This window comes from Astatotilapia calliptera, chromosome 14 (assembly GCF_900246225.1).
Source record: "Astatotilapia calliptera chromosome 14, fAstCal1.2, whole genome shotgun sequence".
In the NCBI taxonomy this organism is placed as follows: domain Eukaryota; kingdom Metazoa; phylum Chordata; class Actinopteri; order Cichliformes; family Cichlidae; genus Astatotilapia; species Astatotilapia calliptera.
The window spans coordinates 13,893,286-13,920,587 of NC_039315.1; the positions used below are offsets into that span (position 1 = coordinate 13,893,286).

Below are 27,302 nucleotides of genomic sequence, written 5' to 3' on the forward strand. Positions count from 1 at the left end.
TTAAACTCCCAGAGAGCAGCCATTTGGCTTTTCTACCTATAAAACCCGGAGAGCAGCCAAATGGCTGGTAGGCTTTTAGCTAAGCTTTAGCTTCAGCCAAGTGGAAGCTAAATTGGCTAGTCATTCATATGTATATTAGGTTGTTACCTGGGAATTCTAGCCAATTTAGCTTCCACTTGGCTGAAGCTAAAGCTTAGCTAAAAGCCTACCAGCCATTTGGCTGCTCTCCGGGTTTTATAGGTAGAAAGGTAGAAGCCTGGCTTTGCAGGTGATATGGGGGAGAGCAGAAGTGCGTTGAAGTTCCACAAAGTGATGAATGAAGGACATGCATATTGTATCCGATTGTTCAGTCTGACATCACTAGCCGTGTCTGGGTCTAAACTCCGCTGCAGGTCCATATATCAAACGATCACTATGACATTACTGAGAGTTGAAAAACTGTCTAAAGTCTTTCATCTTTAATAAAATGATCAGCGTTCTGCTCTACCAGGTGTAACAATTGAGTTTAACATCCAGGCATCCATGAAAACGGAATTTATGACATTTAACAGAGTTAGAAGTTAGCAGGGAGTTAGCTCGCTAGCTTCTATCTAAATACAATATAGCATGTCCTGACTGCGGGGTTTTGGAAACAAATTAAAACGTACAGCTCTGCTATCACTTCCAGCATAAATGAAGACAGAAAACTAAACAGCAGTGAGGTTTGTAGGGTTACTGAAGTTGGGCTAGCTGGTATACAATGATGTGCTACGTGACCGCTAGCGACACAGCTATGTTAGCATAATATAAACAAGCTAACTTTTTTTCCACTCGATAAAAGTTAACGTGAGTGTTCTCGGTGGTCAGGAACAAATGTAATCGCATGGCAGGATACTGTAAAAGGACCAAACTTCAGCCAGGAGAACAACTGAGATAATCCATCCACAATACGAGGTTAGTCATTCATATATTCATATTCAGGAAGAGCCTCAGTTGCAAGTATCTAAAAAAATCTTGATTTTCTAACCCAAATATTTTCTTAAGGTCCTGGAAACTCATCACTTTTCCATTTTTCAACAAGGTACTGTATGTGGTGAGACCTTTATTTGCCCATGTTTTGAATGTCGAGTCGAGCTTACTAGGCAAATGTAACCAACTTTAAGGTATAAAGGTGAATTACAGCGCAATAATTACTTGGGCTCGTAATAAGACCCTGGCCAGAATCAGAAGACACCAAATTCGTATGGAGCCAAAGTATTGAGCAGCAATAATGACCTGGACACAATGTTAACTTTTGAGTAGCCACTCTTGTATTGTTACAAAGTATAACAGGTATTTGTCCAATTTGTACAGATAAAGTATAAAATAAAATAAATAGTGTGCACACTCAACAAAATAAAAGTACTCGTTGGGGCCCTTTAAGAATTTAGAGTTAAGCTGGCGATAGCCAACTTCAAAGGTCCTTGTGAATGTAACTGGAATGTATGAGTGTGTGGTGTGTATCTTCTTTGGGGTAGATCGTCCTCAAAGTGGTTGGCTCGCCATCTATCACAACCAGAATATCGTCCTGGTCCTTGGACTTCCGTCCTCTCCAAAAAACCTGACCTATAATCCAGGTCATAAAATGTACATTCTAATCAGTCTGTTTCAGATGCATTGTTTAAGGTTAAAATACAAAATCAAAATATTGCATCACCTCATATTCATTGCATCAACATCTTAAATCTTATCAAATCTCACAGTTCTGTTGTACAACATTCAATTTTCAAGCATATCAAATATGAGAACTAAACATCTAAGTTGCTCAAATATTTCTCTATTCATGTAAACATTAATTAAACAATACTTATGGTAAGTAACCATTGACACTCAAAATACAATACACCATAACAAATTCAGAACTATGTGCAAATAAGCAACAAAATATACACATGAGTTCAGTTCAGAGGCATTAAAGCAGTGTGCTTAATTTCTCCACACTATAGGCCTATTCGTGAGAGAGAAATGCACTAAAAATTACCCTCTAGATTACTTTAAACTCACAGTGAACTGACAAAATTTAGCTTTAGAGCAGCTAAGAACATGTTGCTCACCGTTGCTCTGTTTCACAAAAGCCCAACACACACTGGCGTTGGAATTGCAGCAGCTCTCCGGATGAAAAGTGAGTGGTTAGCCTGTGAGACACCGAGCTAGCATTAGCATGATCGCGACGGTAAGTCTCTACAAGTTTTTTTTCCATCAGAACAACACTCGTCTTACCGACGTTGCCTCTCTCCTTCATCCAGCCACTCGACTCCGGACTTCCAGCAGGTAAGTAGGCTGGCTTTCCTTCCTCTCAATCCTGAGTTTTCCTCTCTTTTGTCTGTGGATTTCTCGGTTTGAGTAGCAGATGCCTCCACTCCTCTTGCTGAGATGAAAAAAAAACCCGGGACACCATGCACCTCCACCTCACTTCCTGGCTGACAGGGTCAATGCGGCCTGGGTAGGCTCTGATTGGTTGCTGAGCTAGGTGCCCTCACGTGGGGTGAACTGAGAGGTGCATTCAATGGTCATAGGAAATACGACGCTTGTTGATGTGGACAGTTAATATAAAGAGAATAAGTATGATATTTTTCATCTGGGCTACACAAAAATTCTGGGTCATATGCAAACCACTTAAGGAATCCGGCCCTCTGGTTTAATTGATACTTTTTAAGTACTCTTTCCCATATCTTTATTGAACTTACTATCCAAGGGTTGCCCGGGTCTCCCAGGAGTCGTAACTCTGACGGATCTCCTATCAGTGCCCCGATAGGGAAATTACCTCCCAAGGACAATTCCACTTCTTTCCATCTTGAACAGTATCCAGGTTTACACCAGCCCACCAGATTTCTTATTTGTGTTGCACTGTAGTAGTCCTGTAGGCAAGGGAGGCCTAATCCTCCTTTATCCTTGGGAAGCTGAATTTTTATGAACTTAACTCTTGGCTTTTTACCCACCCATATAAATCTTGAGAGGATCATATCCCATTCTACAAAGTATCTATCAGGGTTTTCTATAGAAACAGACTGGAATAAGTACAGTATCTTTGGGAGCATATTCATTTTTATGATATCCACTCTAGAAGAGATGCTTAGATAAGGGGTTAATGACCATCTGCTAATATCTAGCATGATATCTTTTTTAAGTAGGGGGTAGTTGATTTCTTCCAAACTGGTTATATCCATTGATAAGTTTATGCCCAGATATTTGATAGTTCTTTTGTCACAGCTTAGTTTGTATTTCCTGAGCAGATTTATTATTTTTTATTTATTTTCATTTATTTATTTATTTATTTTTTTTGGGGGGGGGGGGGGGGGGCTATAAAAGCTACTAAGAATTTGTGTTTTTTGTATATTCAATTTATATTGCGAGTATAGCCCATACTCCTTTACCACTGACATGAGCTCCATATGTGATTCAGTAGGTTTTGATAAGTAAACCAAGACATCATCTGCGAACAAGGCCAATTTCTGCTCACTTCCAGCAATATTAATCCCTTTTATTTTACCTTTCAAGCTTAAAAGCATCTGAAAGTTCACCGTTAATCTTTATTTTTGCAGTTGGGCTATTATACAAAGCCCTCAATATTGTAATGATGGACCCATTAAACCCAAATCTAAGCATTGCTTGCAATAAAAACTCCCATCTCACAGAGTCGAAAGCTTTTTCAGCATCTATCAATAATATATCTGGTATTTTATTTAAACATGTCTAATAATTTGCATTCATTAGCGTTCATTAGTCAAACCTCAGATGCAGGAGGAACAATACAGTTTTTGTTCTAGTTGCTGGATGAGCTCTTTATGCTTTCAAGGATATTTGAGGGTTTGTGCGAGTTTGCCCCACCATTCTACATGTGTCTTGTGGACTTGGAAAATGCACTAATCGCATCACATGGAGTGTATTTTGGGTTGTGCTTCTGGATTATATGGTGTCTGGCCCATTGTTATGAGACATTTGGTTCTTAGTTGCAACAGTTAACTTTCGTAATCACTTCCTACAAATCATCAACTTGTCTGCTACACCCCATTTCTAAAGGACTTCTCAAAGATGTTTTACCATTAGTTAATGCTTTAATCTTAAAGCCATGAAGCCAGATGACATGTATCAGTTAGTTAAACTGCACGAATGTCTTAAAGACATAAAGACTTGGATGACCAAAATTCTAAGTTCCTTTTTCTAAATTCAGATAAAACTGAGGTTTTTGTACTTGGCCTTAACATTTCTGGAACATGGTGTTTAACCAGATACTTCCTGGAGTTCCTCGAGTTGCTTTTGACCTGTTTAAGACTATGCTTCCTCTTTACCGTCACCCAGCCAGCCTGTTTCCCTGGCTGCTTGGGATAGTCTGCTACAGGGGACTGGCTAGCTATGTGGTTTTCAAGGGTGCGAAGCCGAGTCTCCAATTCATTGATCATGGCCTCCAGAGTTAAAAATAGGTTACATTTATTCCAAGCAACATAATTGCTAGAGGCTGAGGAGTAACTAAACATCTGACACAATGAGCAGGAAAGTGCAGGAGGGACAGGTGAAGAGGCCATGCTGATAGCAAGGTGGCTACGAGCTAAAATATGTCCTTCAAAGTACATCTTAAACAAATATGCAGGAGTGCATTTCTTACATTGGCATAATATTGTTAAGGTTCACATAATATTGAGGAAGGAGAGTACAAACAACCATGGTCCAGAATATCTTGGTCAAACAATTGATTTTAATGAATACAGGCGTGGGAAGACCACTCTGTATGCAGACAGGAATTAATCTTCGACTTAATCAAAGCATACACAGATTTTTATAGCATCAGGGTTTGAATTAACGACGCCCCTTCATACGTCACAGACAGAATATATACACACGTCAAATCAAAACCACAATGACTTTTAACACAGTTTAAAAGAACGTTGTCTTCGTCTCGTCTGGAACACGAGCCCCACATCCTACCAGACGCTGTTCCTCTTTACAGAGACAAACATGACCAACCTCTCACCTATAAATGAGTCTACTAATGTGTGTGTGTGTGTGTGTATGTGTTGACCTTACATGCCCTCTCATCTCACCCGTTGCACTTCTGACCTTTTACCAGACCAGAGGCTCATCCTTATGTGTAATAACCTAACTGAAACTACTATGTACTATGTTGAATAAATGTTTTAATCAAGAACCTCTACTAAGGGCTTAGTAAAAGAATATAAAAGTATAACAGACAATTTGAATAACATAGTAATTCAAATAGCCTCGTCTAACCTGCTCAGAATAACTTAGACTCTGCTTTCACTTCTGCAAACTCTCTGCAACTTCCTGTCAGGCTGCAACTTAGTCTTTCTAAAAGACACACACTGTTTAAACCTCTGAATACAATATCAATGCTGCAGATTATATTATTAATGCAATGGTAATGATGATGATTATTTAACAATAGCAGTAAAATAATTTCCCTGCTCCACAATATCTCTAAAATCAGAAACATCCTGTCCCAGAGTTATGTTGAAAAACTATGCCTCATAGTACCATATCATCCCAAAAGTGCAATTTGACTGCTGGCTAGGGATGGGTACCGATATCTGACATAAACGGTAGTAACCAGACCAAAAAGCAACGCACATTTCGGTGCTTTATTTCGGTGCTTTTTTTTTTCTTTCCTGAATTCCACCATGGCCGGTCCCAAGCCCGGATGAGAAAGGAGGAGGGTTGGGCGTTGGGCTAGCAACTCGACCCCATAAAAACTTTTACCGCTACGGAAACGACAAGAGAGAAATATCGAATACGAGATGTTAGCGGTGAAGAGCGCCGTCTGATGACTTGGAACGTCAGAACTTTAGTCCAGAGTGGACGGTTAGCACAAGTGCTGCGCGAGTTTGAGCGATACATGTTGGACATCTTGGGCCTGAGCGAGGTAAGATGGACTGGAAATGGGCGAACGAGTGGCAGCCGCACTGGTCAGTTGGCGACCAGTCTCTGAACAACTGATCGTGGCAAGATTTATCTCCACCCATGAGAAAACCACTGTGACTGAAGTTTGTGCTCCGACCGAGGACGCCGATGACATGGACAAGGACGCCTTCTACGACGAGCTTCAAATGGTTCTGGACGAGGTGCACCGGCATGACATCGTCATACTCATGTGCGACTTCAACGCAGAGATTGGACCTGATCGAAATGGCTTTGAGCAGATGATTGGCCCGCATGGATCGGCCGCGAATACAAATGACAATGGCCTGCGATTGACTAGTTTCTGTGCGGCAAACAATCTCTGCGTCGGGAACTCATACTTTCGTCATAAGCAAATTCACAAGAAGACGTGGAAAAGCCCTGGTGGTCTAACAGCAAATGAGATCAACTACATTTGCATATCGAGGCGATGGAGGTCAGCTACTGCTGACGTAGTCACTCGACGCGGCGCGGATGTTGGGTCTGACCACTATCTTGTTATGGCAAAGCTCCAGTTGCGGCTCAAACGAACAAGACAAGATGCTTGCCGCGTACGCCCTTTCGATGTTGCCAAGCTCAAGGATTGCGATTTCCGCAACCGATATAACGCTGAGATCCGAAATCGCTTTGCCATCTTGAATCAGTTACTAATTACTGATTACTTCCCCAAAAACGTAATCCCGTTACTTTACTGATTAGGGAGCAGCAGCCGTTCTTCTCTCGGCGAGTAGCTTAATGTTGTCTGTGTGTAATTTACGTTGAGTAGGCTAACCACGTTATTAAATTAATGCATGTAAGGTGAACTAGCAAACACAGTCATAGTTACATGCGGCTGTCTTCTTGTTTGATGGCAGATACTCCTTTAACCCTGGCCAAAAAGGCTAAAATTACCAAAGAAAAAGTGGACGAAATTCATAGGGCAGCGACAAAATTTATAGACAAAGATCTCCATCCATTTTCAACGGTGGAGTAACCATAAAACAAAAGACTGCTAAAAATAAAAACATAAGAGGTTTTTGGACAACGTTTGTGTTCTCCATTCTTTAAGCACCAGTTCTAGCACCGTTTGAGCACTGGCACCGTTTCAAAAGTACCGGTTTGGCACTAGTATTGGATAGAGATGGACCGATCCAATATTACGTATCGGTATCGGTCTGATACTGACCTAAATTACTGGATCGGATATCGGAGAAAAATAAAAAATGTAATCCGATCCATTAAATATCACGAAAGCACCTCACAAAACTTGCAACACGCCGTAACTCACCTCAGAATGTTAGCACGTCGGAGCAGTATGCATCACGTGATAGAGCAGCACGTTTAAGCTTGATCAGCTGTTGTTAGAATGTATTTAATATTACTTTCTACTCGAGGATCTTTTTCTACGTAGCTGACGCTGGTAACTGTGCAGGGGCGGATATAGCAAAGTTTAGCCAGGGGGGCCGATAGGGCATTAACAGGGAAAAGGGGGCACAAAGACATACTTTTCTTTCTTATTCTCATTTAAAATGTCTAGCTTTTAATAAATAATTATCTGACACCCAAAGTTTTAATTTGATGCAAAATGAATAGAAGTCCATTACTGTATATAGTGACTATTAAGTCTAATATATATACCCTAGTAAGCTATAGTACTTTTTCCTTTGGGAAGGTACCATCTGTGCAGTCTGCAATTTTGTTGAAGAAAGATGTTGAATCTATTTAATATTTCTTGAAAAATAATTGATTTCTGTGCATTTTTTTTCACACTGCATCAAATTAAGGTTGATTACGTCAATTAAGCATCATGAGGTGGAGCGTGAGGGGTGGTTCCCTATTTTTTATTTATTTATTTTTGTTGTTGCTGGGAGTTGGAACCCTATTAGTTAGGTTGCTTAATATTTATGCTAAGTACTCTTTAAAATACCAGAATAGGGAGGATGGTGTAGGTTTAAGTTTATTAGATTGATCAGTATTGCTGAACTATGACATTTTTTTTTGCATACAGGTATAACAGAATAGCTTTAGTGTAGTTGTTGTTTTAAACTTGAGTATGAACTTATACAAAATGCAGCAAGATATTTAAAAAACAGTTTTGTTGATTAAAAAACACTATATCGGATTCATATCGGTATCGGCAGATATCCAAATTTATGATATCGGTATCGGTATCGGACATAAAAAAGTGGTATCGTGCCATCTCTAGTATTGGATAAAACCTAAACGATACTCATCCCTACTGCTTGCTTGTGGTTCAATACACCTAGACTATTTTCAAGATTAGGCTTAAAACTTTACTTTTTGATAAAGCATATAGTTAGAACTGGATCAGGTGACCCCAAATCCTCCCTTAGTTAAACTGCAATAGGTCTCGGCTGCTTGAGCCTTCCCATGTTTCACGGAATGTTTCTTTTTCCTTCACATTTTTTACTCGCTGTATGTTTATACACTACTTTGCGCTGAATCGTTACTTGTTATTAATCTCTAGCTCTCTTTCACATATTGCCCCCCCCCCCCCACACACACACACACACACACACCCACCCCCAGAGACTGGTTCTGCTGGAGGTTTCTTCCTGTTAAAAAGGAGCCTCTCCTTCACACTGTTGCCAGAGTGTGCTTGCTTAGAGAGGGGGTCATCTGCTTGTTTGGGTCTTTTCAGGGGTTTTTTGTATTATTGTAGGGTCTTTACCTTACAATATAAAGTGCCTTGAAGCAACTGGTAAAAAATGTAATGTAATGTAATGAATTGAACTGAACTGAACTGAACTGAACTGAACTGAATTGAATTGAAATGAATTGAATGGGCTGGAGACTGCTTGCTCAGTGTCTCAGACCTGGAGGAAAAAAAAGTCAAAATGAACTAATACTGAGTATGACATATCTATCACCCACCTGGCTCTCATTCAGAGTTTCTTTCTGACTTCTCTAATGGTAAGCTCTGTATCCAGGCTGACAAATACCAAAAGTTCTGTTGAAACAAATAATCTTTTAACGTTTTCTTGAAAAAAAAAAGTATGAATTATTTTGCAAATAGAATTTTAAGAATTAGAGAAAAATATTTTTTTTTAACAATCTCACAGGTTTATAATTATGTACAGCAAACAGATTTTCTCTCTTGAACTCCCTCCACAGCCGTGGCTCCAGGGTAAGGGTCCAGTAACACTGTGCAACTGAACTGCTTCCTCTCACCTCTGACCAATTTGCCTTAGAAGACCCTACCGGGGGGAGATAAAGCTCCCTGACAACATAGCCATTGGGATCACTGGAAACTATAAACCAGTCCACCACAATAAGGTGCCAATTCACTGAGATGTTTCTGGCGGGGCACAGCCCAAAGAAACGGCATGACCTGATCTCCTGTAGGCCCACCAACACCAAAGTGTCTCTTCATTAATTACTTTTTCATTTACTATGTACTTACACATTGCATTTAATCATTACTTAGTATTGGTCCCTGGCTGACAGTTTGTTTTTTGTCCTGCCTTCCTCCCATCACAGATGTTTTCCCCTCCCTGAACATAGCTCTGTCAGTTTTCTTTCTAGTAAAAACGAGTTTTCACTCCCTGCTCTTTTAAATTGCTTGCTCATAGGGTGTTATTTTATTGTTGAGGTTTTCTTTTTTTATTGTCTTTACCTTACTATATAAAGTGCCTTAAGGTAACTGCTGGTGCTATATGAATAAAATTGAATTGAATTAAGTTTGGTTTATTAGGTTATTAACATGGAAAACTGAAACAGGCAATTTTCCATTTAATACTCCCGATTCTTATTATCAAACATGTAATAACAAATGTGATTACACATGAACTACGAAATTTGGTAACAAGCTTTATCATTGGTGGGATTGTTGGAAAGCAACAATTCTAGTACAATTATTGCTTTGGTTATTCTGTTTCTTCTTCTTCTTAATAATAATAATAATAATAATAATAATAACATCATTTGCCAGCTAGCCAGTCTCACACAGTTTGTTTTAGGCAAGCCATTCACACCTCAAAATAATCAGCTTGATCATGCGCTACATGATTCAATTCAGAACAACACAACCACAGCACAAAGTAGGGGACAAGTAGAAGTCACATCCATACACAATGGACCCCAGTCCAACACAATGCAATACAGAGTCTGGGATGTAAGGAGGCTCCTGCACTGTTTGGGTAGCATTTACTCCCTATTGTTGTGATACAAACTCCAGTAATAAAATGAGGTTACTTCTAGATTACTGTCACTAATTTGAAAAAAATCTTCCAAAGGCTACGTTATCACATTATAGCATATAGATTATCATATTGTTACTAAAATTACTCAAATAAAAATACTATATAACTATAATATATAAAATATAAAATTTTTGCCTCATAGACATTGTTATTTTACTTGCCATTCATGATCACTATTTATTATTTCACTAATTAAATTTCAGTTTCTTTAAATTTAAAAATCCATAGTTGATACTCCGCTTCCTGTTCAGTAACATCTTGATAATTTCCTAGAAATAAATTGTAATTTTTTATTATTTTCTCCCTACTTAAAAATTAATACCCCACTATTATAATGTTAGTTCTAATTTGTAATATAAAGTCCAGCTGAAAATATTTTACAAGAAGAGAACACAGACATGGAAACACTGTAGAGGTTACACTCAAGACTTGATCAACCACCACTGGATAGGGGCACGCCCTCTTGAAGAAAACAAAAAAGAAAAAAAAACAGCCTTTGTCAAAATACCTATATAAACCAGTAAAACTCTCTTACACTCATATACAAACCACTGACATCAGGCAGGGATGGAGACAGCGGGTCTTACAATTGGTCTGATATTAGCAGTGTATTTTTTTCAGCTGAACTCAGTTATTGTGTTGGCTGTGTGCCTAGATTGTCTGAATTATAGGAATAGGTTTACAGCAGCTCATGCTGGTACACTGGTTTCATCTGTGAACTGTAAGCTCCAGGGTAGCACTCGTCTGCCAGCATTCTCAATGGATGGAGATTTTATTATTGGGGGATCGTTCTCCCTTCATGCCTACATGGATACATTTTATAACAACTACTCTAGCATACCAAAGCCTGTGAAATGCAAAGGGAGGTCAGTAACAGTGAGATATGTGTGATAACAACATATTGGATTGTATAATGGGGGATTAAAGTTGACATGTATTGTGTTTAAAGGTGCTGAATTATCTCTGTGTCGCACCAAAAACAAATGTAAAGCAATAATGCTGGATAATTTGCAATTTTTCATTTAATTTTAAGTTTTATTCCAGTTTTAAAAGCTTCATAAATTAAAGTGTGTTAAGCAACAGTTTCATAAGTGTCAACCCAGAAAACAAAAGATAAATTCCAGTAGTTATCTGACAGTGGTTCAATCCTCCAAAATGTCCTTCATATGTAGCCTTGTAGCCTTAATTCTAACACTTGCTTGACTGTCTACAGCATTGACACCCGTGGGCTGCACTTCTCACGTGCAATGATCTTTGCCATAGAAGAGATTAATAACAACACAGACCTGCTACCTGGAATCAAGCTTGGATACCAGATCTATGATTCATGTGCATTAGTGCCTGTTGCAGTGCATGTGGCATTTCAGTTTCTAAATAGCTTCGACCCTGTGTTTTCCACTGGTAACAATTGTTCTCAGTCTGGTATGGTGATGGCTGTTGTCGGGGACTCTGGGTCTACACCATCCATCAGCATTTCACGTCTCATAAGTCCCTTTAACATTCCTCAAGTATGTATTTTTTTTAATTTTGGCACAAAATTTACATCTCCATAAAATTTGAATGCACAGTTATTTAATGAGTAGCACTGTTTTTTTGTTTTGTTTTAGGTTAGCCACTTTGCCACATGTGCTTGCTTGTCTGACAAGCAGCAGTACCCAAATTTCTTCAGAACAATTCCCAGTGACCAGTTTCAAGCTGAATCACTAGCCAAGCTGGTAAAACACTTTGGCTGGACTTGGATAGGTGCTGTTCGGTCAGATTCGGATTATGGAAATAATGGCATGGCTTCTTTTCTCCAAGCAGCACAGAAAGAGGGGATCTGTGTGGAATACTCTGTATCTTTCTATCGGACAGACCCACAGAGCAGAATTCAGAAAGTAGCAGATGTTATCCGCAGGTTTCTATATCACAGATATAACATGTGGATTATTGTATGTGTTGAAATTAGGTTCCTTTTTTAAGTAATATTTCATGTCATATCATGAGACAGTCAAAAAATGTTTTTAATGCTTTATGTTGTATCTCAAGGTCTAAAGCTTTAGTTGTTGTGGCATTTGCATCTTTTGGAGACATGAAGATCCTGTTGGAGGAGCTTTCACGTGAGCCTTTCCCAACTCGCCAGTGGATAGGCAGTGAATCATGGGTAACCAACACAGAATTAACGAGGTTCAGTTTCTGTGCTGGGGCCATTGGATTTGGTATTCCGAAGTCTGCAATCCCAGGTCTCAGAGAATTCCTGCTGAATCTCTCTTTCTCTGAAGTGGCTGCTTCGTCAGTGCTCACTGAGTTTTGGGAGGATGCATTCAACTGTAGACTGAAAAAAAGTAAGAAAGTTTTCTTGCTTACAGAAAAACATCTAATTTGTAAGATTTATCAAAATAAAAAGTATGAAATCTAGATCAAAGTTCAGTGGTGAAAAGATATGTTTATGTTTGTTCATTTTTCTGTAGGTGCTGCTACTGTAGACGAGAAAGTTTGTGATGGAAATGAAGACATACAGAATCTACAAAGCCAATACACTGACACGTCTCAGCTCAGAATTACTAACATGGTGTACAAGGCTGTGTATGCAATAGCACATGCCATTCATAATGCAGTGTGTCATGGAAAAAATGTCACAACTCAGTGTGACAAACTAACCAACTTAGAGCCCAAACAGGTAAGATTAAACGTATATGTTAATGTCATTGTCTTTTATTATTTCTGATCTCACATGGATGACGTGTAATATTACTATTAATTTTTAAAATATCAAACTTTTTTTATTTCTTTTCTTTCTGTCTTAACTCATCCTTTCAGGTTTTAACTGAACTGAAGAAAGTAAATTTTTCCCAAAATGGTTATGATGTGTCTTTTAATGCTAATGGGGATCCTGTGGCTATCTATGAGCTGGTAAACTGGCAAAACCACGAGAGTGGCAACACTGAGATAGTAACTGTAGGACTGTATGATGCGTCACTACCAGTGGGCAAGGAGTTTAGAATTAACAGAAACATAAACTGGATGGAAGATAGCACAAAAGTAATGAGTCAAGAATCTATATAATTAAATTCAATGAGTATGAAATCCTTATAGCTGTGCAGAAAATATTTACATCTATTACACTTCCTTTATGTCTTTGACAGGTGCCAGTGTCAGTGTGCACTGACAGTTGTCCTCCAGGAACTCGTAAAGTACTGCAGAAAGGAAAACCCATCTGCTGCTATGATTGTATACTGTGTCCTGAGGGAGAGATTAATAATATTACAGGTAAAACTGAATGATGATTATTATCAATATCTGTAAAATTGAATAAAATAAAAAAAGAATCTCTCTTTTTCTTTTTAAAAAAAATGTATTTCTTTGATTTAGATTCAGCTGATTGTTTACCCTGCCACAAAGAGTTCTGGCCTAACTCAAAGAGAGACACCTGTATCCCTAAACCCATAGAGTTTCTTTCATTTCAAGACATCCTTGGAATCATCCTGGCCACATTCTCAGTTCTGGGTGCCTTACTGGCCATTATCACCGCAGGTGTATTCTTTTATCACAGGACATCTCCAATTGTCCGAGCCAACAACTCTGAGCTGAGCTTCCTGCTGCTCATCTCTCTCACTCTGTGTTTTTTATGTTCATTAACTTTCATTGGAGCACCATCTGAGTGGTCCTGCATGCTGCGCCACACTGCATTTGGGATCACCTTTGTGCTCTGTATCTCCTGTGTACTTGGGAAAACTATAGTGGTTTTAATGGCTTTTAAAGCGACACTTCCAGGTAGTAATGTGATAAAATGGTTTGGTCCTCCACAACAAAGAATGACTGTTATGTGTTTCACCTTTATTCAGATTTTAATATGTACTATTTGGTTGGTAGTGAGCCCTCCCTTTGCAATAAAAAATCTAACCACATACAAGGAGAAAATCATCCTGGAATGTGCATTAGGCTCTGCTATTGGCTTCTGGGTTGTGCTCGGTTATATAGGCATACTTGCTGCCTTTTGCTTTGTTTTAGCTGTTTTAGCTCGCAAATTACCTGATAATTTCAATGAAGCCAAGCTTATCACCTTCAGCATGCTGATATTTTGTGCAGTGTGGATCACCTTTATCCCAGCATATGTCAGCTCTCCTGGAAAATTTACAGTGGTTGTGGAAATATTTGCCATTCTGGCCTCCAGCTTTGGACTAATGCTGTGTATATTTGCCCCAAAGTGTTTTATCATATTGTTTAAACCTGAGAAGAACACGAAAAAATATTTAATGAGAAAAAATCAGTCATAGTATATTAATAATTAAAAAATTCTTAATATTGCAATTGTGAACTGAAATTGTGCTTTTTGTACTTACATGCCAATAGTTAAATTATTTATTATTCATATGTGTAACTCTTTAATATGTGAATGTTTTATTGTGATTTAAGCACATAAATAAATGATGGTAATGGTGGTAATACATTTATTTATTTATTGGCGCCTTTAAAGACCCTCAAGGTCCCCTTAACCCTTTAGAGCCGGTCGGAGCAGGCACGCTCTGTTTTGCATAACTATTTTTAAATCCCGGTAGCTCTGCAACCACGTAAGCTAGCGCAATAATTATTTTTGCATATGAAACCGGAGGAGTTGTACTTACATCTTATGCCATCAGCTTGTCCTAGGTCACAGTTTCCTTCCACATATAGCTTTGCAAAAACTGCATAAAAAGCGCTTGCAGGAACAAAAACATGATATTCCAGAAACACGCCTTGCCGATCCAATCAGCTGTTCATAACACTTCCTACGTTGGAACAGACGTCAGCGCGAACTTTTGCATGTCCGCCATTACCTGCCCGAAACCGGAAGTGATGTCATTTTCGCGGAAATGTAGTTCTTTTTTACCATCAGGGCCTGAGGGCCTAAACTGGTGTTTTTAAAAGTTATCTTTGACTTTATGACTTTCTGTGTCGTTTCTGGGATGCTTAGGACTCATATTGCATTGCTGTAAATAGTTTATTTTGATGCATATGCTGCTTTTTTGCAAATTTGCAGTATAATATTTATTTTCGTTTTTCCTGCAGTATATAAAAATTGGTGTATTTCAAAAATAAAACTATGAAGACACTCAAAATAAATTCCCTGTGGTAGGAAACTATTTTGTGCAACTTTTTTTTTATTTACAGTTTTGAGGGATAAGCCTCTTAAATTTCTCTAACTAGAAATATATGTTAAAAAAGCAAAAACGATTTTCAATTTTTTTGTAATTTATTGCACTTTTTTGCAATTTATGTAATTACTCTGCACTTAATGAATATATATTATTAAAATCTGGGCTATAATTGTTGTATTGATGTATAGCAACTTGAAATGCTCCCAAAAATGGCACCACACCATGTAAAAATATAATATAAGCTCTGGCGGACTTGGTTCTATGGTAGGTCTTAAAGGGTTAATTAGTACAATAAAAACACAAGGTAAATGAAAAATAAAAAAAACAAGTATGAAAGTATAAAAGCAAGTATAAAAGTAAACACGGTAAAAAATCGACTAAGATGGAATCATGATGTAGGGTATTCAGTTTTTAAATAGATGAGTTTTAAGACATGATTTAAGAGTGGAGAGAGCGTTTGTAGTCCGGAAACCTGATGGAAGTGCATTCCAAAGTCTCGGGCCAGAACAACTAAAGGCTCTGAGTAGTCAGGAGAGCAGGTGGAACAGACAAAAGGGAAGCTGAAGAAGACTGCAGTGTACAAGGGGGTGAGTATGTATGGAGAAGATCAGACAAATTTGGGGGAGCGAGGTTATGCAGTCGTGAGCTCTCAGAATTGGCTCTCTGAGCAAAAGAATGACAACACCACGGAACGCAAGTTTGATACCATCATGGGGAAGCTCGTGGTTCTCCAACGGGAGATTGAGAGACCAGTGTCAGAGTGTTAAAGAACAGCTTTGAAATTCTCATGAGTTGTTGCAAAAGAAAAATTACCATCATAATCCGGCTACCCCTTCGGCGCCAGCTGTGGGCTCAAGGCTAAGGCCGAACAAAAACTCCCTGATAATGACTGTGTTGAGTCTGTTCCTTCCCATTCCATGCAAGGCCACCTGGGTTGGCTGGAAGACTGTTTACTTAGCCTGGCAGGGCGAAGGGCACTATCTCAGCTGAACTATGGACACGCACACACATACATATACTGATTCTGATAAGCACTCACTGACGCATCACCCTCCTCCCCGGATCCAACGCCACCTCCAACGCTTACCTCCCCTCTGATGTGGACATCGGGTCAACTGGAGGCGCAGTCAAAGATTGCAGCGGTCCCAGATCAGATGTACACACTGGAACACTTTCCCATGTTGCTTGTCTGTGTTTATTGTGTTATGGTGTGTTGATACCTGTGCATTCCTGTATTATCCTTTTGTGTTACACATTTCGATGTTTTTTTCCTCGCTACCTAGCCTGACCTGTCTCCCCAATGTGATGTTTGTGTATTGTATGCAGTGTTGGTCAAGTTACTTGAAAAAAGTAATCAGTAACTAATTACTGATTACTTCCCCAAAAAAGTAATCCCGTTACTTTACTGATTACTTATTTTCAAAAGTAATTAATTACTTAGTTACTTAGTTACTTTTTAAAAACACGATTTACAACCTGAAGAGGTGATAAAGCGATAGATCTTTCAGCCCAATTCTACTTTTTCTACATAATCCATCATACAAAATGTAATCAAATGGAAAATTCTCTTTTTTTTAACTTGTTTTATCAGTTTTAATCTTTTAACTTTATGCATCAAGCAAAAATTTAATTATATGCAACATTCTCTGACTTGAATAAATTAGTTTAACATTTAAACCTATTTTCTGCACATTCCAGCACATAAAATAAAATATTTTTTGTGTTTACACTCACTCTTTCAAATAGATGCAAGTAAAACACAGCAGAAAATAAATAAAGTCAAAGACTCAGCGGTCCTGTTGCTCTATTTTCGCCTGTAAAGCAGTACAGCGGTAGGCAGAGGTTTACCCTGGTGCAGGTGTGCCGCGGTCAGTTGAAGAATCCACGAGTTTCTCTGTGAATTTCCCATTACGTCGTTGCGCACTCGGTGCTTGCTTGGAAGTTTAGGGGTTTTTTTTCGCTGGTTTTATCAGAATCAGAATCAGAAAGGGTTTTATTGCCAAATGTTGAGCGGGTTTACAACATTAGGAAATTGCTGCGGTGCTTCAGTGCAAACATACTGTTATAAATTAAGCTTAAATAGACATGAAAATAAAAATGAGAATAAGAATTAAAAATGCTAAGTAGATAGATATATACATGATATATACATGAGTGCAGGTGGTGATCAGTGCCAAACATGGAATGATGCAGTGAACACAGCGTAGGGTCATGTGTTAGTGGTGGGAACAGTCATACGGTTATTGTTCATGTGTTCAACAGCAGAGGGGAAGAAACTGTTCTTATGGCGAGAGGTTCTGGTGCGAATGGACCGGAGCCTCCTGCCTGAGGGGAGCAGGTCAAACAGACTGTGTCCAGGGTGAGAAGGGTCAGCTGTGATCCGAGCTGCACGCCCCATTGTCCTGGAGGTGTACAGGTCCTGCAGAGATGGAAGTCTGCAGCCAATCACCTTCTCAGCAGAGCGCAAAACACGCTGCAGTCTCTGTTTGTCCCTGATAGTGGCTCCAGCGTACCACACGGTGATGGAGGAGGTGAGGATGGACTCGATGATTGCAGTGTAGAATTGCATCATCGTCCGTGTTGGCAGGTTGAATTTCTTCAGCTGCCTCAGGAAGTACATCCTCTGCTGGGCTTTCTTAATGACGGAGGTGATGGTGGGCTCCCACTTCAGGTCCTGGGTGATGGTGGTACCCAGGAAGCGGAATGAGTCCACAGAGGTGATGGGGGTGTCAGTCAGGATGATGGGGGGGAGTGGAGCTGTGTGCTTCCTGAAGTCCACAATAATCTCCACTGTCTTCTGGGCATTCAGCACCAAGTTGTTGTGGCTGCACCAGGACACCAGACGTTCAACCTCCCTCCTGTAGGCAGACTCATCCCCGTCCGAGATGAGTCCAATAACGGTGGTGTCATCTGCAAACTTGATTAACTTGACAGACTGGTGGGTGGAGGTGCAGCAGTTGGTATACAGGGAGAAGAGCAGGGGAGAAAGAACACAGCCCTGAGGGGAGCCGGTGCTGATGGTCCGGGAGTCCGAGACATTCTTTCCCAGCTTCACATGCTGTTTCCTGTCCGTCAGGAAGTCAGTGATCCACCGGCAGATGGGATCAGGCACATTCATCTGGGAAAGCTTGCCTTGGAGATGGTCTGGAAGGATGGTATTGAAGGCAGAGCTGAAGTCCACAAACAGGATCCTGGCGTAGGTTCCTGGGGAGTCCAGATGCTGCAGGATGAAGTGTAGGGCCATGTTGATGGCGTCATCTACAGACCTGTTGGCTCTGTATGCAAACTGCAGGGGGTCCAGGAGGGGGGCCATGAGGGTCTTGAGATAGGAGAGAACCAGGCGCTCAAAAGACTTCATGACCACAGATGTCAGAGCCACGGGTCTGTAGTCATTTAGTCCAGTGATCCTAGGTTTCTTGGGGACAGGGATTATAGTAGAGGACTTGAAGCAGGCAGGCACATGACATGCCTGCAGTGAGGAGTTGAAAATGCCAGAAAACACTGGGGCCAGCTCGTTTGCACAGTGTCTGAGGGTGGCAGGAGACACACCGTCTGGGCCGGGAGCTTTTTGAGCATTCAGACTCTTAAACTGCTTCCTCACACCTTCTTCATGAATATGAAGAGTTGTGGTGGGAGGAGGTGGTGTGAAATCCTCTTTTGTGTGGGGTGAGGAGGGGGGTGTTGTAGGTGAAGTGTTTGAAGGTGGTGATGGCTCTATGGAGGGGGTAGAGGTGGGGGAATGAGTGTCCAAAGTGTCTCTTATTGTTGGGGCCGTTGCAGGTGTGAAGGCTGCCTGATGGCTCGTCAAAACGGCAGTAAAAGTCGTTGAGGGTGTTGGCCAAGAGCAAGTCATCAGTGGAGTGGGGGGTTTTAGGCTTGTAGTTGGTGATATTCCTAAAACCTTTCCACACAGAGGCCAAGTCATTCACTGAGATCTGCTGCTGCATCTTCTCAGAGTGCTGGTGTTTAGCAATGTCCACTTCTTTAGTGAACCTGTACTTGGCCTCTCTGTAGCAGTCCCTGTCTCCGCTTCTGAACGCCTTTCTCTTTTCCAGCCACAGCTTTTTGAGTTTAGGAGAAAACCAGGGTTTGTCATTGTTATAACTCACCCTGGTGTGTGATGGCACAATGCTGTCCTCACAGAAGTGGATATAGGAGGTGACAGTGTCCGTAAACCACCGTTATGGTGGTTTTATTTTTTTTTGTACAGTAGGAGACTAACACTGAATAAAACTAATTTATGATCTGAAAAATGCATGTCCAATACAGCACAGTTCTTCAGGATGACACCAGTGCAGCAGAGAAGATCCAAAATATGTCATTTGGAGTGTGTGCAAATAGCCATATATTGGTGTAAGTCGAAATTGTTCAGACAGGATATAAAATCTCTTGTGGATGAATTTGATGTGCTGTCCATGTCAATATCAAAATCTCCCAGCAGTAGTATATTTATTTGGAGATATGAGTAGAATTTCAGAAAGATAGTCAGAAAAGTATGTTAAAAAGTCAAAGTTGGGTTTATGATAGATGGTAAATAGCAACTAAAAGTGTGGGAATTGGGCCATTAATTTGTTTGATAATGGATTGAATAGAGGAATAGGCAGGAGCAGAAAGACAAGATACCTTATACCTCATCCGTGTGTCCAGACCCACATCCAGACACACGGGGTTGGCAGGTGTAAACAAATCCAGGCAGAGTGGTGATATTGAGTTTGGCGAAATCATTTGGACACTGCCAAGTCTCTGTTAGAAAGTCAAGTTGTAATTGGCCTCGCTAGAAGTGTGACTAGCTGTCCAAACAGCTCCGTTCCCTGTGGGGACCCCACAGGGAACGGTTCTGGCTCCGTTCCTCTTCACCATCTACACTGCAGACTTCTCCCACAATTCCACCCAGTGCTTCCTGCAGAAGTTCTCTGATGACTCTGCAATAGTCGGCCTCATCACTGATGGGGACGACAAGGAGTACAGAGGTCTGACCCAAGACTTTGTGGACTGGTGCCAGCTGAACTACCTCCAGATCAACGCCGGTAAAACCAAGGAACTGGTGGTAGACTTCCGCAGGCACAAGCATTCTCCACTGCAACCACTGAACATCCAAGGTATGGACATTGAGGCTGTGGACAGCTACAGGTACCTTGGTGTTCATCTGAACAATAGACTGGACTGTACTCATAACTCAGACGCCCTCTATAGGAAAGGGCAGAGCAGGCTGTACCTGCTGCGGAGACTCAGGTCATTTGGAGTGGAGGGCCCACTCCTGAAGACCTTCTATGACTCTGTTGTGGCTTCTGCTATCTTTTATGGTGTGGTCTGCTGGGGCGGCAGCATCTCTGCTGGGGACAGGAAGAGACTGAACAGGGTGATCCGAAGGGCCAGCTCTGTTCTAGGATGCCCTCTGGACCCAGTGGAGGTGGTGAGTGACAGGAGAACGGCGGCTAAGCTGTCATCCCTGTTGGACAACATCTCCCACCCCATGCAGCAGACTGTGACAGCACTGAGCAGCTCCTTCAGTGGGAGACTGCGGCACCCACGGTGTGGGTCAGAGAGATTTCGCAGGTCTTTCCTCCCTACTGCTGTCAGACTCCATAATAAAGACTTTAACTGATCAAGCACACACATCCATACATATGCAATAATACTAAGTGCAATAATCCTTTCTGTCATCGTTGTATTTTTACTCAGTTGTATATAGTATTTGTATTTGTATTCTATTTTTATCTTATTGTATATTTATTTTATTTTATTCTACTGTATATAGCATTTTATTTTATTCTATTCTGTACAGTTGTGTACTGTATTTATTCTTATTGTATTCTAATTTTTGCCTCATAACTTTTGCACTGTCCACTTCCTGCTGTGACAAAACAAATTTCCCACGTGTGGGACTAATAAAGGTTATCTTATCTTATCTTATCTTATCTTAAACATGAACCCAGGAACTAGATATTTGGCAAAGTCGGTTGGCTCGGGGCATGGTCACGGTGAGCACAATTGGATTTATATGGTGTCTGAACAAGAGGGGTAAAGTCTTTGTAGCTGGTGGATAGGGGCTTGTACAGTTCATTATGAGAAGCAGCACAGTTTGTTTTGTTTCCTCCTTTTACAGCAATTTCTTGAAAGGCAGGTGCAGGGTCATACTCTGCAGTGTGTTCTTGGATCTCAGCTAGGGATGGGCCATAAGCTACACTGCGTGTTTTGAAGCCTAATTCAAGTAGACCAGCTTCTAAATAATTAGCTTCTGCTATGGCAGCTTCCTTCTCTTGTTCTGCTCTCAGTGCATCGAGAGTAGATTGTAAACGTGCTTGCTCAACTTTAATTTCTATTTCTCTCTTTGCATATGAGGCTCTTGCTTGAGCAGCTTCAGCCTTTGCTTTTGCTCTGTGCAGTTCAATGCTAGCTGACGAGCCTGCCTTTGATGGTGGTTTGTGGGAACGGACTGACCCTGTCTCGCTTTTGAAAAATTTATTTTCAGACATTTTAGATTTCTTGTATTTTGATTGCGTCCATATGTACTTTACTTGGCTTAATAGGATTGTCGTAGCTCCACGCAGTGGCTTCTGTAGCTTTGCTGCTTGCCGTGGTGCTGTCTTTTCGCTGTAATTGGCCTTGCTAGAAGTCTGACTAGCTATCCAAACAGCTAAACATGAACCCAGGAACTCCAGACAGTAGATGAGATCTTATGAAGTTTACTGGTTCTTTCATTTTGTGAAACTGCAACAATAAAGCATATGTATGGAAATGTACATTACTTATCTCTACTGTTAACAACAATATGTGCCTTAAACCAATGACCTAACAATGCGATTGAGAAGCTAGCATGACGATTAGCACCGTAAATTAGCATATGAACCGGCGATCTCATTTACATATGAATAGCGTATTGAAAATGTGCTAACTGTCATCTGTCAAACATAAAGACAACACTTGGAGTGTCTCACTGCTTTTTACCATTAAATACTTACAGACAATGCGTTAACAAACACCCAAAAGAGGTGGAGCGGCCATCTTGAAACAGCATAGCAAGAAAACATCAACTTCCTCTCTAACTCTTCTTCTACTGTCATAAAATATCGACTTAAAGCGGCCACTGGGTGGCGCATTTTACTAACATTTAAAACATAAAATTAACCAAACAGTAACATAACATAAGTGTCTGATTATTAAGAAGATCATAGACAAGTGGCCCCTTGCTGGAAAGCGATCGGACATTGAGCAGTCAAACAGAGACAGGATAGTCGCTGCTAGCATTGTAAGTCGACCTGGCAAGGCTAGCAAGCACACTACGGTTAGCAGTCCATCCACGAGGCTTCCTAGCAGAGCAGCGCTGAGATGACCACAGGGATGTATCGGGTTCCTGCTGTCGATCTTGTAGTTCTGCATGGATCCGCAGTGGACATACTTTCAACGAGGGTGCCAGACAATGTCTGTGTGGGGCAGTAAAGCTGGTGAAAGGGTCAAGAGGTGCTGGAAGCGTAAATGAGATACAATGATGCAGTGTATCTTATGGTGTGTTCACACCGAACGCGATGGACGCGAATAGAGCGTCAGGTTTACATGTAAAGTCAATGGAAAGGCGCGATGACACGCGATTGCGGGTCCCGTGAAAATTCGGAAGCAGATTTGCGTCGCGAAAACGCCAAAACGCGTGAAACGCGTGTCAGTGTAGCGCGTCTGGCGCGTTTGACTCGCGAATAAAACCACATGTGGGAGTTTTTGTGTTGCATTTTGTGCATATGCGCGTTTCGCGTCTACCGCTCGAGTTGGAAAAAGCTGAACTCCAGCGTCAAATCGCGCCGCGACAACCAATCAGGAGCCTGGTGACGTGGCTGTGACCTAGGTCAAAGGGGCAGATCCAGCCAAATCCCTTCATACTTCAATGGAGGGAAGGCTAATCAATGCGGTAGCAAACAACTCGGAGCTGTACGACACCAGCTGCTTTCTGTACCGAGACAGGAATAAAAAGGACCGAGCTTGGAGGAAGATATGTGAAGAGATCGGGCAACCTGGTAAGTTCTCTCTTGTAATTTCTTTCTTTTGAAAGTTTTTACTGACCCGGGGAAGCCGCACAAAAGCTAGCAAGCCACTGCTATTTTCCCACTGACGTACAAATACCGTTCTGCTTTTATGCATGTTGTCATTTAGGAATATATTTTATTGTTTATTAATAAACAGCACACAGTGGTCCCACTGTTCATCCGTCACTGCTTTGCTTTTTCGCTGATTTTTTATTGCACAGTACAGCATTGCATTCTGCAGCCTGATTGACAAATCTGCTCCGTGCCATGTCTCCTGCGCTTGCCAAATTTATCACGTTTGGTTTTGATAACCATTACGTTCAATAGAAAAAACAGCACAAAAACACCCATAACTATGACCCTCATTCAGAAATAGACACCTGCACCGCGAGGGAAAAAGGCGCACGAAAGTGGCGGGCAGATGAAGACAAACCGCGGCATAATAATACTTTTACGTTTTGCAATCTACAAAGGTTTGCACTTTGAGAATCAATTGTGAAAACTGTGACCAATGTTCATGTGTGTGGGGAAAACAGTGTATAAAGTGCGTGACCAGGGGCTAGTTATTCTGAGAACCCCTGCTGCAATAAATGAGGGACCACTGTCTACTCTATGATTATTATATTCAACCTGTTAACATTTAATACTGTATTGATAGAACCAACTGATTCTGCAGCAGAGCCTCCCCAGTCCCTGAGCTCCTGCTGCTGCACCCACAGATATGTACAGCAAGCACTGATACCTTTTTAGTCGGTGGGATTGCCTTGTGATCACCTTTACTAAATATCTACAACCAATCTGGTTATATCCTGTTTTTGGTTTTGCTTTGTTTTTTCAATGTTGAAATTAAAATCTAGTAGCAGCCTTCTCATTTCTTTGTGTTTTGTGCTGTTTTACAGGCCCACAGGGGAGGACGGCTCCGAGGCAGATGAGGGACGGGTCCCAGGACGGTCCATCGGCAGTGGAGCTGGCCATCCTGGTGTCCCTGAAGAGGCCACACCAGTCTCCAATGGAGCATTTCCTCCTCAGCCTTGTTCCTGCTCTGGAGAGCAGCTGGTCCTTTTTATTCCTGTCTCTCTGTAAATTCTTATATTTTATATATTTATGTTTAATGTTTTTCTGTTTGAGAATTTTAATATTATTTCAAATAAATTTTTATAATGACTAATGTCTCAGTTCTACTACACAGCAAATGTTGGCACACGACTTGACACATGTAGAATTTATTTCATATTATACTAATGACAAAATATACTAATACAGTGGGATGCAAAAGTTTGGGCAACCTTGTTAATAGACATTATTTTCCTGTATAAATCCTTGGTTGTTACAATAAAAAATGTCAGTTAAATATCATACAGGAGACACACACAGTGATATTTGAGAAGTGAAAAGAAGTTTACTGGATTTACAGAAAGTGTGCAATAATTGTTTAAACAAAATCAAGAAGGTGCATCAATTTGGGCACCACAAAAAAGAAATGAAATAAATATTTAGTGTATATCAATGTGTGTGTCTCCTATATGATATATGGGGTGCCTTTGTCTGGACGTGCTTCCCATCCAGAGCTGCACAGCACAGAGGAAAGTTCCAGCGTTCCTGGAATCCCTCTGTGATGGACTGCCAGTCTCCAGGTGAAGGCGCAGCCATGAAGTTGTCCACTAGACAGTCCCAGATGGCCGTCGCTGCCTGGGGGGTGATCTGGCTCACCGTGGACACACCGACTCTGTAACTGAATGCTTGGTCGTGAAGGAGTCCCCGGTGACAAGGAACCTGGACAAAATTGTTCAAAATCAGTATTATGTGTACTGCAGTTACAAAATACATTATTCAAATTCCAAAATACTTTTGTGATGTCAGATTTAAATCACAAAACTTAAATCTTACATAAAACATTTTGTAATTATAAGGATAATTACAAAATGTATATTAGGTAATGTCTAAAACAGTTGTGTTTTGTTTTAACTTTAACATATCATAATTTGATTGGTAGCAACTTTTACAACTACAGTGAGCCAATCACTCACAATTCCTAAACATGTCAATCAGGTAGGAATGAAGTAAGACATTAATAGAAATAAAGAGTTGTATGTTGACATGTAGCCCTTTCCTTGCTTAAATCATTAATATTTTTGAAAAATTAATCTGTGATAAGACATAGCTTATCAAGATAGAACCATGTAACTAAAGATGAACCAAACTGTTCACAGTTTTATCTAACTCTGTTTTAAGAAAGGCTGGTGACCCCTGCTATAGAGTCTGACAGCTGCAGGGATTATATACAAATATTCAACTATCCCTGAATCAAACCAGGTCTAAATAAAAAGGAGTGAGTATCACTACAAAGGATAACTCAGTGGTCCTAATGCTACAGTTTGATATCAGCAAACACCGAGCGCATACATTGATAGGACACCACAGCCATGCTATCATCGCAAACACTGATAACAGCATAAATCGAATTAAATCGGGACTTGATGAGAGCTTCTGAGTATCACTAGAAATATTATAAACAGTCGTCTCTGTACCACAGTTTGCTATCAGTAAACACCGACAGCATTCACTGTTAGCATAGCACATCCATGTTAGCAGTGTATAAATGGATGGTTTAGCATATTAGCACAGTTATCAATAAAGGACTACTGTGGAGGTAAGCATCAACGACACAGCTCTCAGTTCTCACTCCTTCTTTATTCGTCTCCAACATCAACTGCGCATATCGCGCCACAAAACACAGGAACACACTTCCTATACACTGGGTGTGAGTGGAGCCCTCTAGTGGTCCACCACACTACCGTATTAAACACTTTTACTAACCTCAGGCGCTCTGCAGGTGGGATTGAGCGCCTGTAATTGGTGTCTAGGCGGGCGATGCTGGGACCGACGAGGGAAAGCAGGTCCTCAAACTGGCCGACGGTGATAGCGCTGGAATCGGCCGTCATCCAGGCGCAGCTCCTGGAGCAAATGGTGAAACTCACCAAACTGCTCACGCCTCTGGAGGACCTGATGGACCCAGGTACGGCGAGGACGTCTTTTACGCCGCTGCTCTGCTCTCCACAGTAAATAGAGAAGGGAGACTCTCTCTTCAAGCGCTAGCTCGACAGCTGCCATCTTGCAAAGATACCGGTCTGGCACAACTTCCTCCCACATTCCTCCCACATTTCCGGTTCACGCGGCGATGGATTTTTCTTGGACACGCGTTGAGACGCGAATGTGCACGTGTCAAATTAGGGGCGTTTGGGGCGTTTTGTTCGCGTCCATCGCGTTCGGTGTGAACACACCGTTAGAGTGGAGGAGACAGGCCTTGTATGTAAGGACTGCAGAACAAACCCAGCGAGAAGAGCCCGGAAGAACAGGACCTTAACAGTCATGATGGTATAATGTCTGAAAGCCGTCTGTCCGAAAGCAGCCCAGCGGCTAACAGCGGATGTTAACAGCTGATGCTAACAGCTGATGCTAACAGCTGACAGTAAATATGTCCAGAAAAATGCCAGCCAAACAGGTAAAGAAGAGAAACACTTTACCTGGCCACCCCTACCAGCCCTGCTACTTGATCTAACTCACAATCAAGTCTTGATCAGTTGACAGTGCTACTCCTTTTCTCATCTGAATGTCCAAGACATCTGGCCACAGAGCTGATGATATCATTACAAAAATGATCATCAATCATCAAACTGTAGTGTTCTGTTTACAAGTGCACCTGTGGACACTCAAGCTTAAACATGGTGTTTGTTATGGGCAGACTATGGTTAGCACAGATATCCAATAACAAAACACCACTCAGTAAGGTAAGGATCTACTCCTCCCAGTCACACCTTTCCAGATCACACTGCCATTGCTCATGTAAGCATTTTAGTCCCCTAAAAGCACAATTGATGCCCTGGTAAGGGCACCTTCCCAGACCCTGGGACTCCCAAAAGGCCTAGTATTCTGAACTGCTGTTAAGCACAAAAGGGCAAACAACAGTCAGAACCAGGGAAAAACGTAATGTACAGGCACCGAAACAGGAGCATGCAAATATGCCACCCCTGCCCAGTTCC

General features: G+C 41.1%; 2 protein-coding genes and 1 long non-coding RNA gene across 3 annotated transcripts; 2 read left to right on the plus strand and 1 right to left on the minus strand.

The window, feature by feature from the left end:
* Window positions 1–1,266: 1,266 nt before the first annotated feature.
* On the minus strand, window positions 1,267–2,602 carry LOC113036393 (uncharacterized). Its single transcript, XR_003274446.1, has 3 exons — window positions 2,239–2,602; window positions 2,073–2,153; window positions 1,267–1,584 (listed from the first exon to the last, which is right to left on the minus strand). It is a non-coding gene; the product is annotated as an uncharacterized LOC113036393 (long non-coding RNA).
* Window positions 2,603–5,794: 3,192 nt separating this feature from the next.
* Window positions 5,795–9,219, plus strand: LOC113036617 (craniofacial development protein 2-like). Its single transcript, XM_026193031.1, is given in 3 exon segments — window positions 5,795–5,934; window positions 5,936–6,571; window positions 9,120–9,219. Coding segments are annotated over 3 exon segments (876 nt in total).
* A 1,655-nt stretch (window positions 9,220–10,874) lies between these two features.
* LOC113036695 (extracellular calcium-sensing receptor-like) lies at window positions 10,875–14,386 on the plus strand. Its single transcript, XM_026193132.1, has 8 exons — window positions 10,875–10,996; window positions 11,344–11,638; window positions 11,738–12,027; window positions 12,159–12,454; window positions 12,581–12,789; window positions 12,930–13,151; window positions 13,256–13,379; window positions 13,482–14,386. Exons 1-8 carry the CDS (start codon window positions 10,890–10,892, stop codon window positions 14,384–14,386), a joined length of 2,448 nt encoding a protein of 815 aa, XP_026048917.1. The 5' UTR covers window positions 10,875–10,889.
* The last annotated feature ends 12,916 nt before the right edge of the window (window positions 14,387–27,302 follow it).

Excerpts from the sequence above, each read along its gene's own strand:
- LOC113036695 (XM_026193132.1), top strand. The coding sequence starts at position 10,890 with ATGGATGGAGATTTTATTATTGGGGGATCGTTCTCCCTTCATGCCTAC. Across the intron at positions 12,028-12,158 it reads GTAGCAGATGTTATCCGCAG|GTCTAAAGCTTTAGTTGTTG; the intron begins GTTTCTATATCA and ends TTGTATCTCAAG. Across the intron at positions 13,152-13,255 it reads GGATGGAAGATAGCACAAAA|GTGCCAGTGTCAGTGTGCAC; the intron begins GTAATGAGTCAA and ends TGTCTTTGACAG.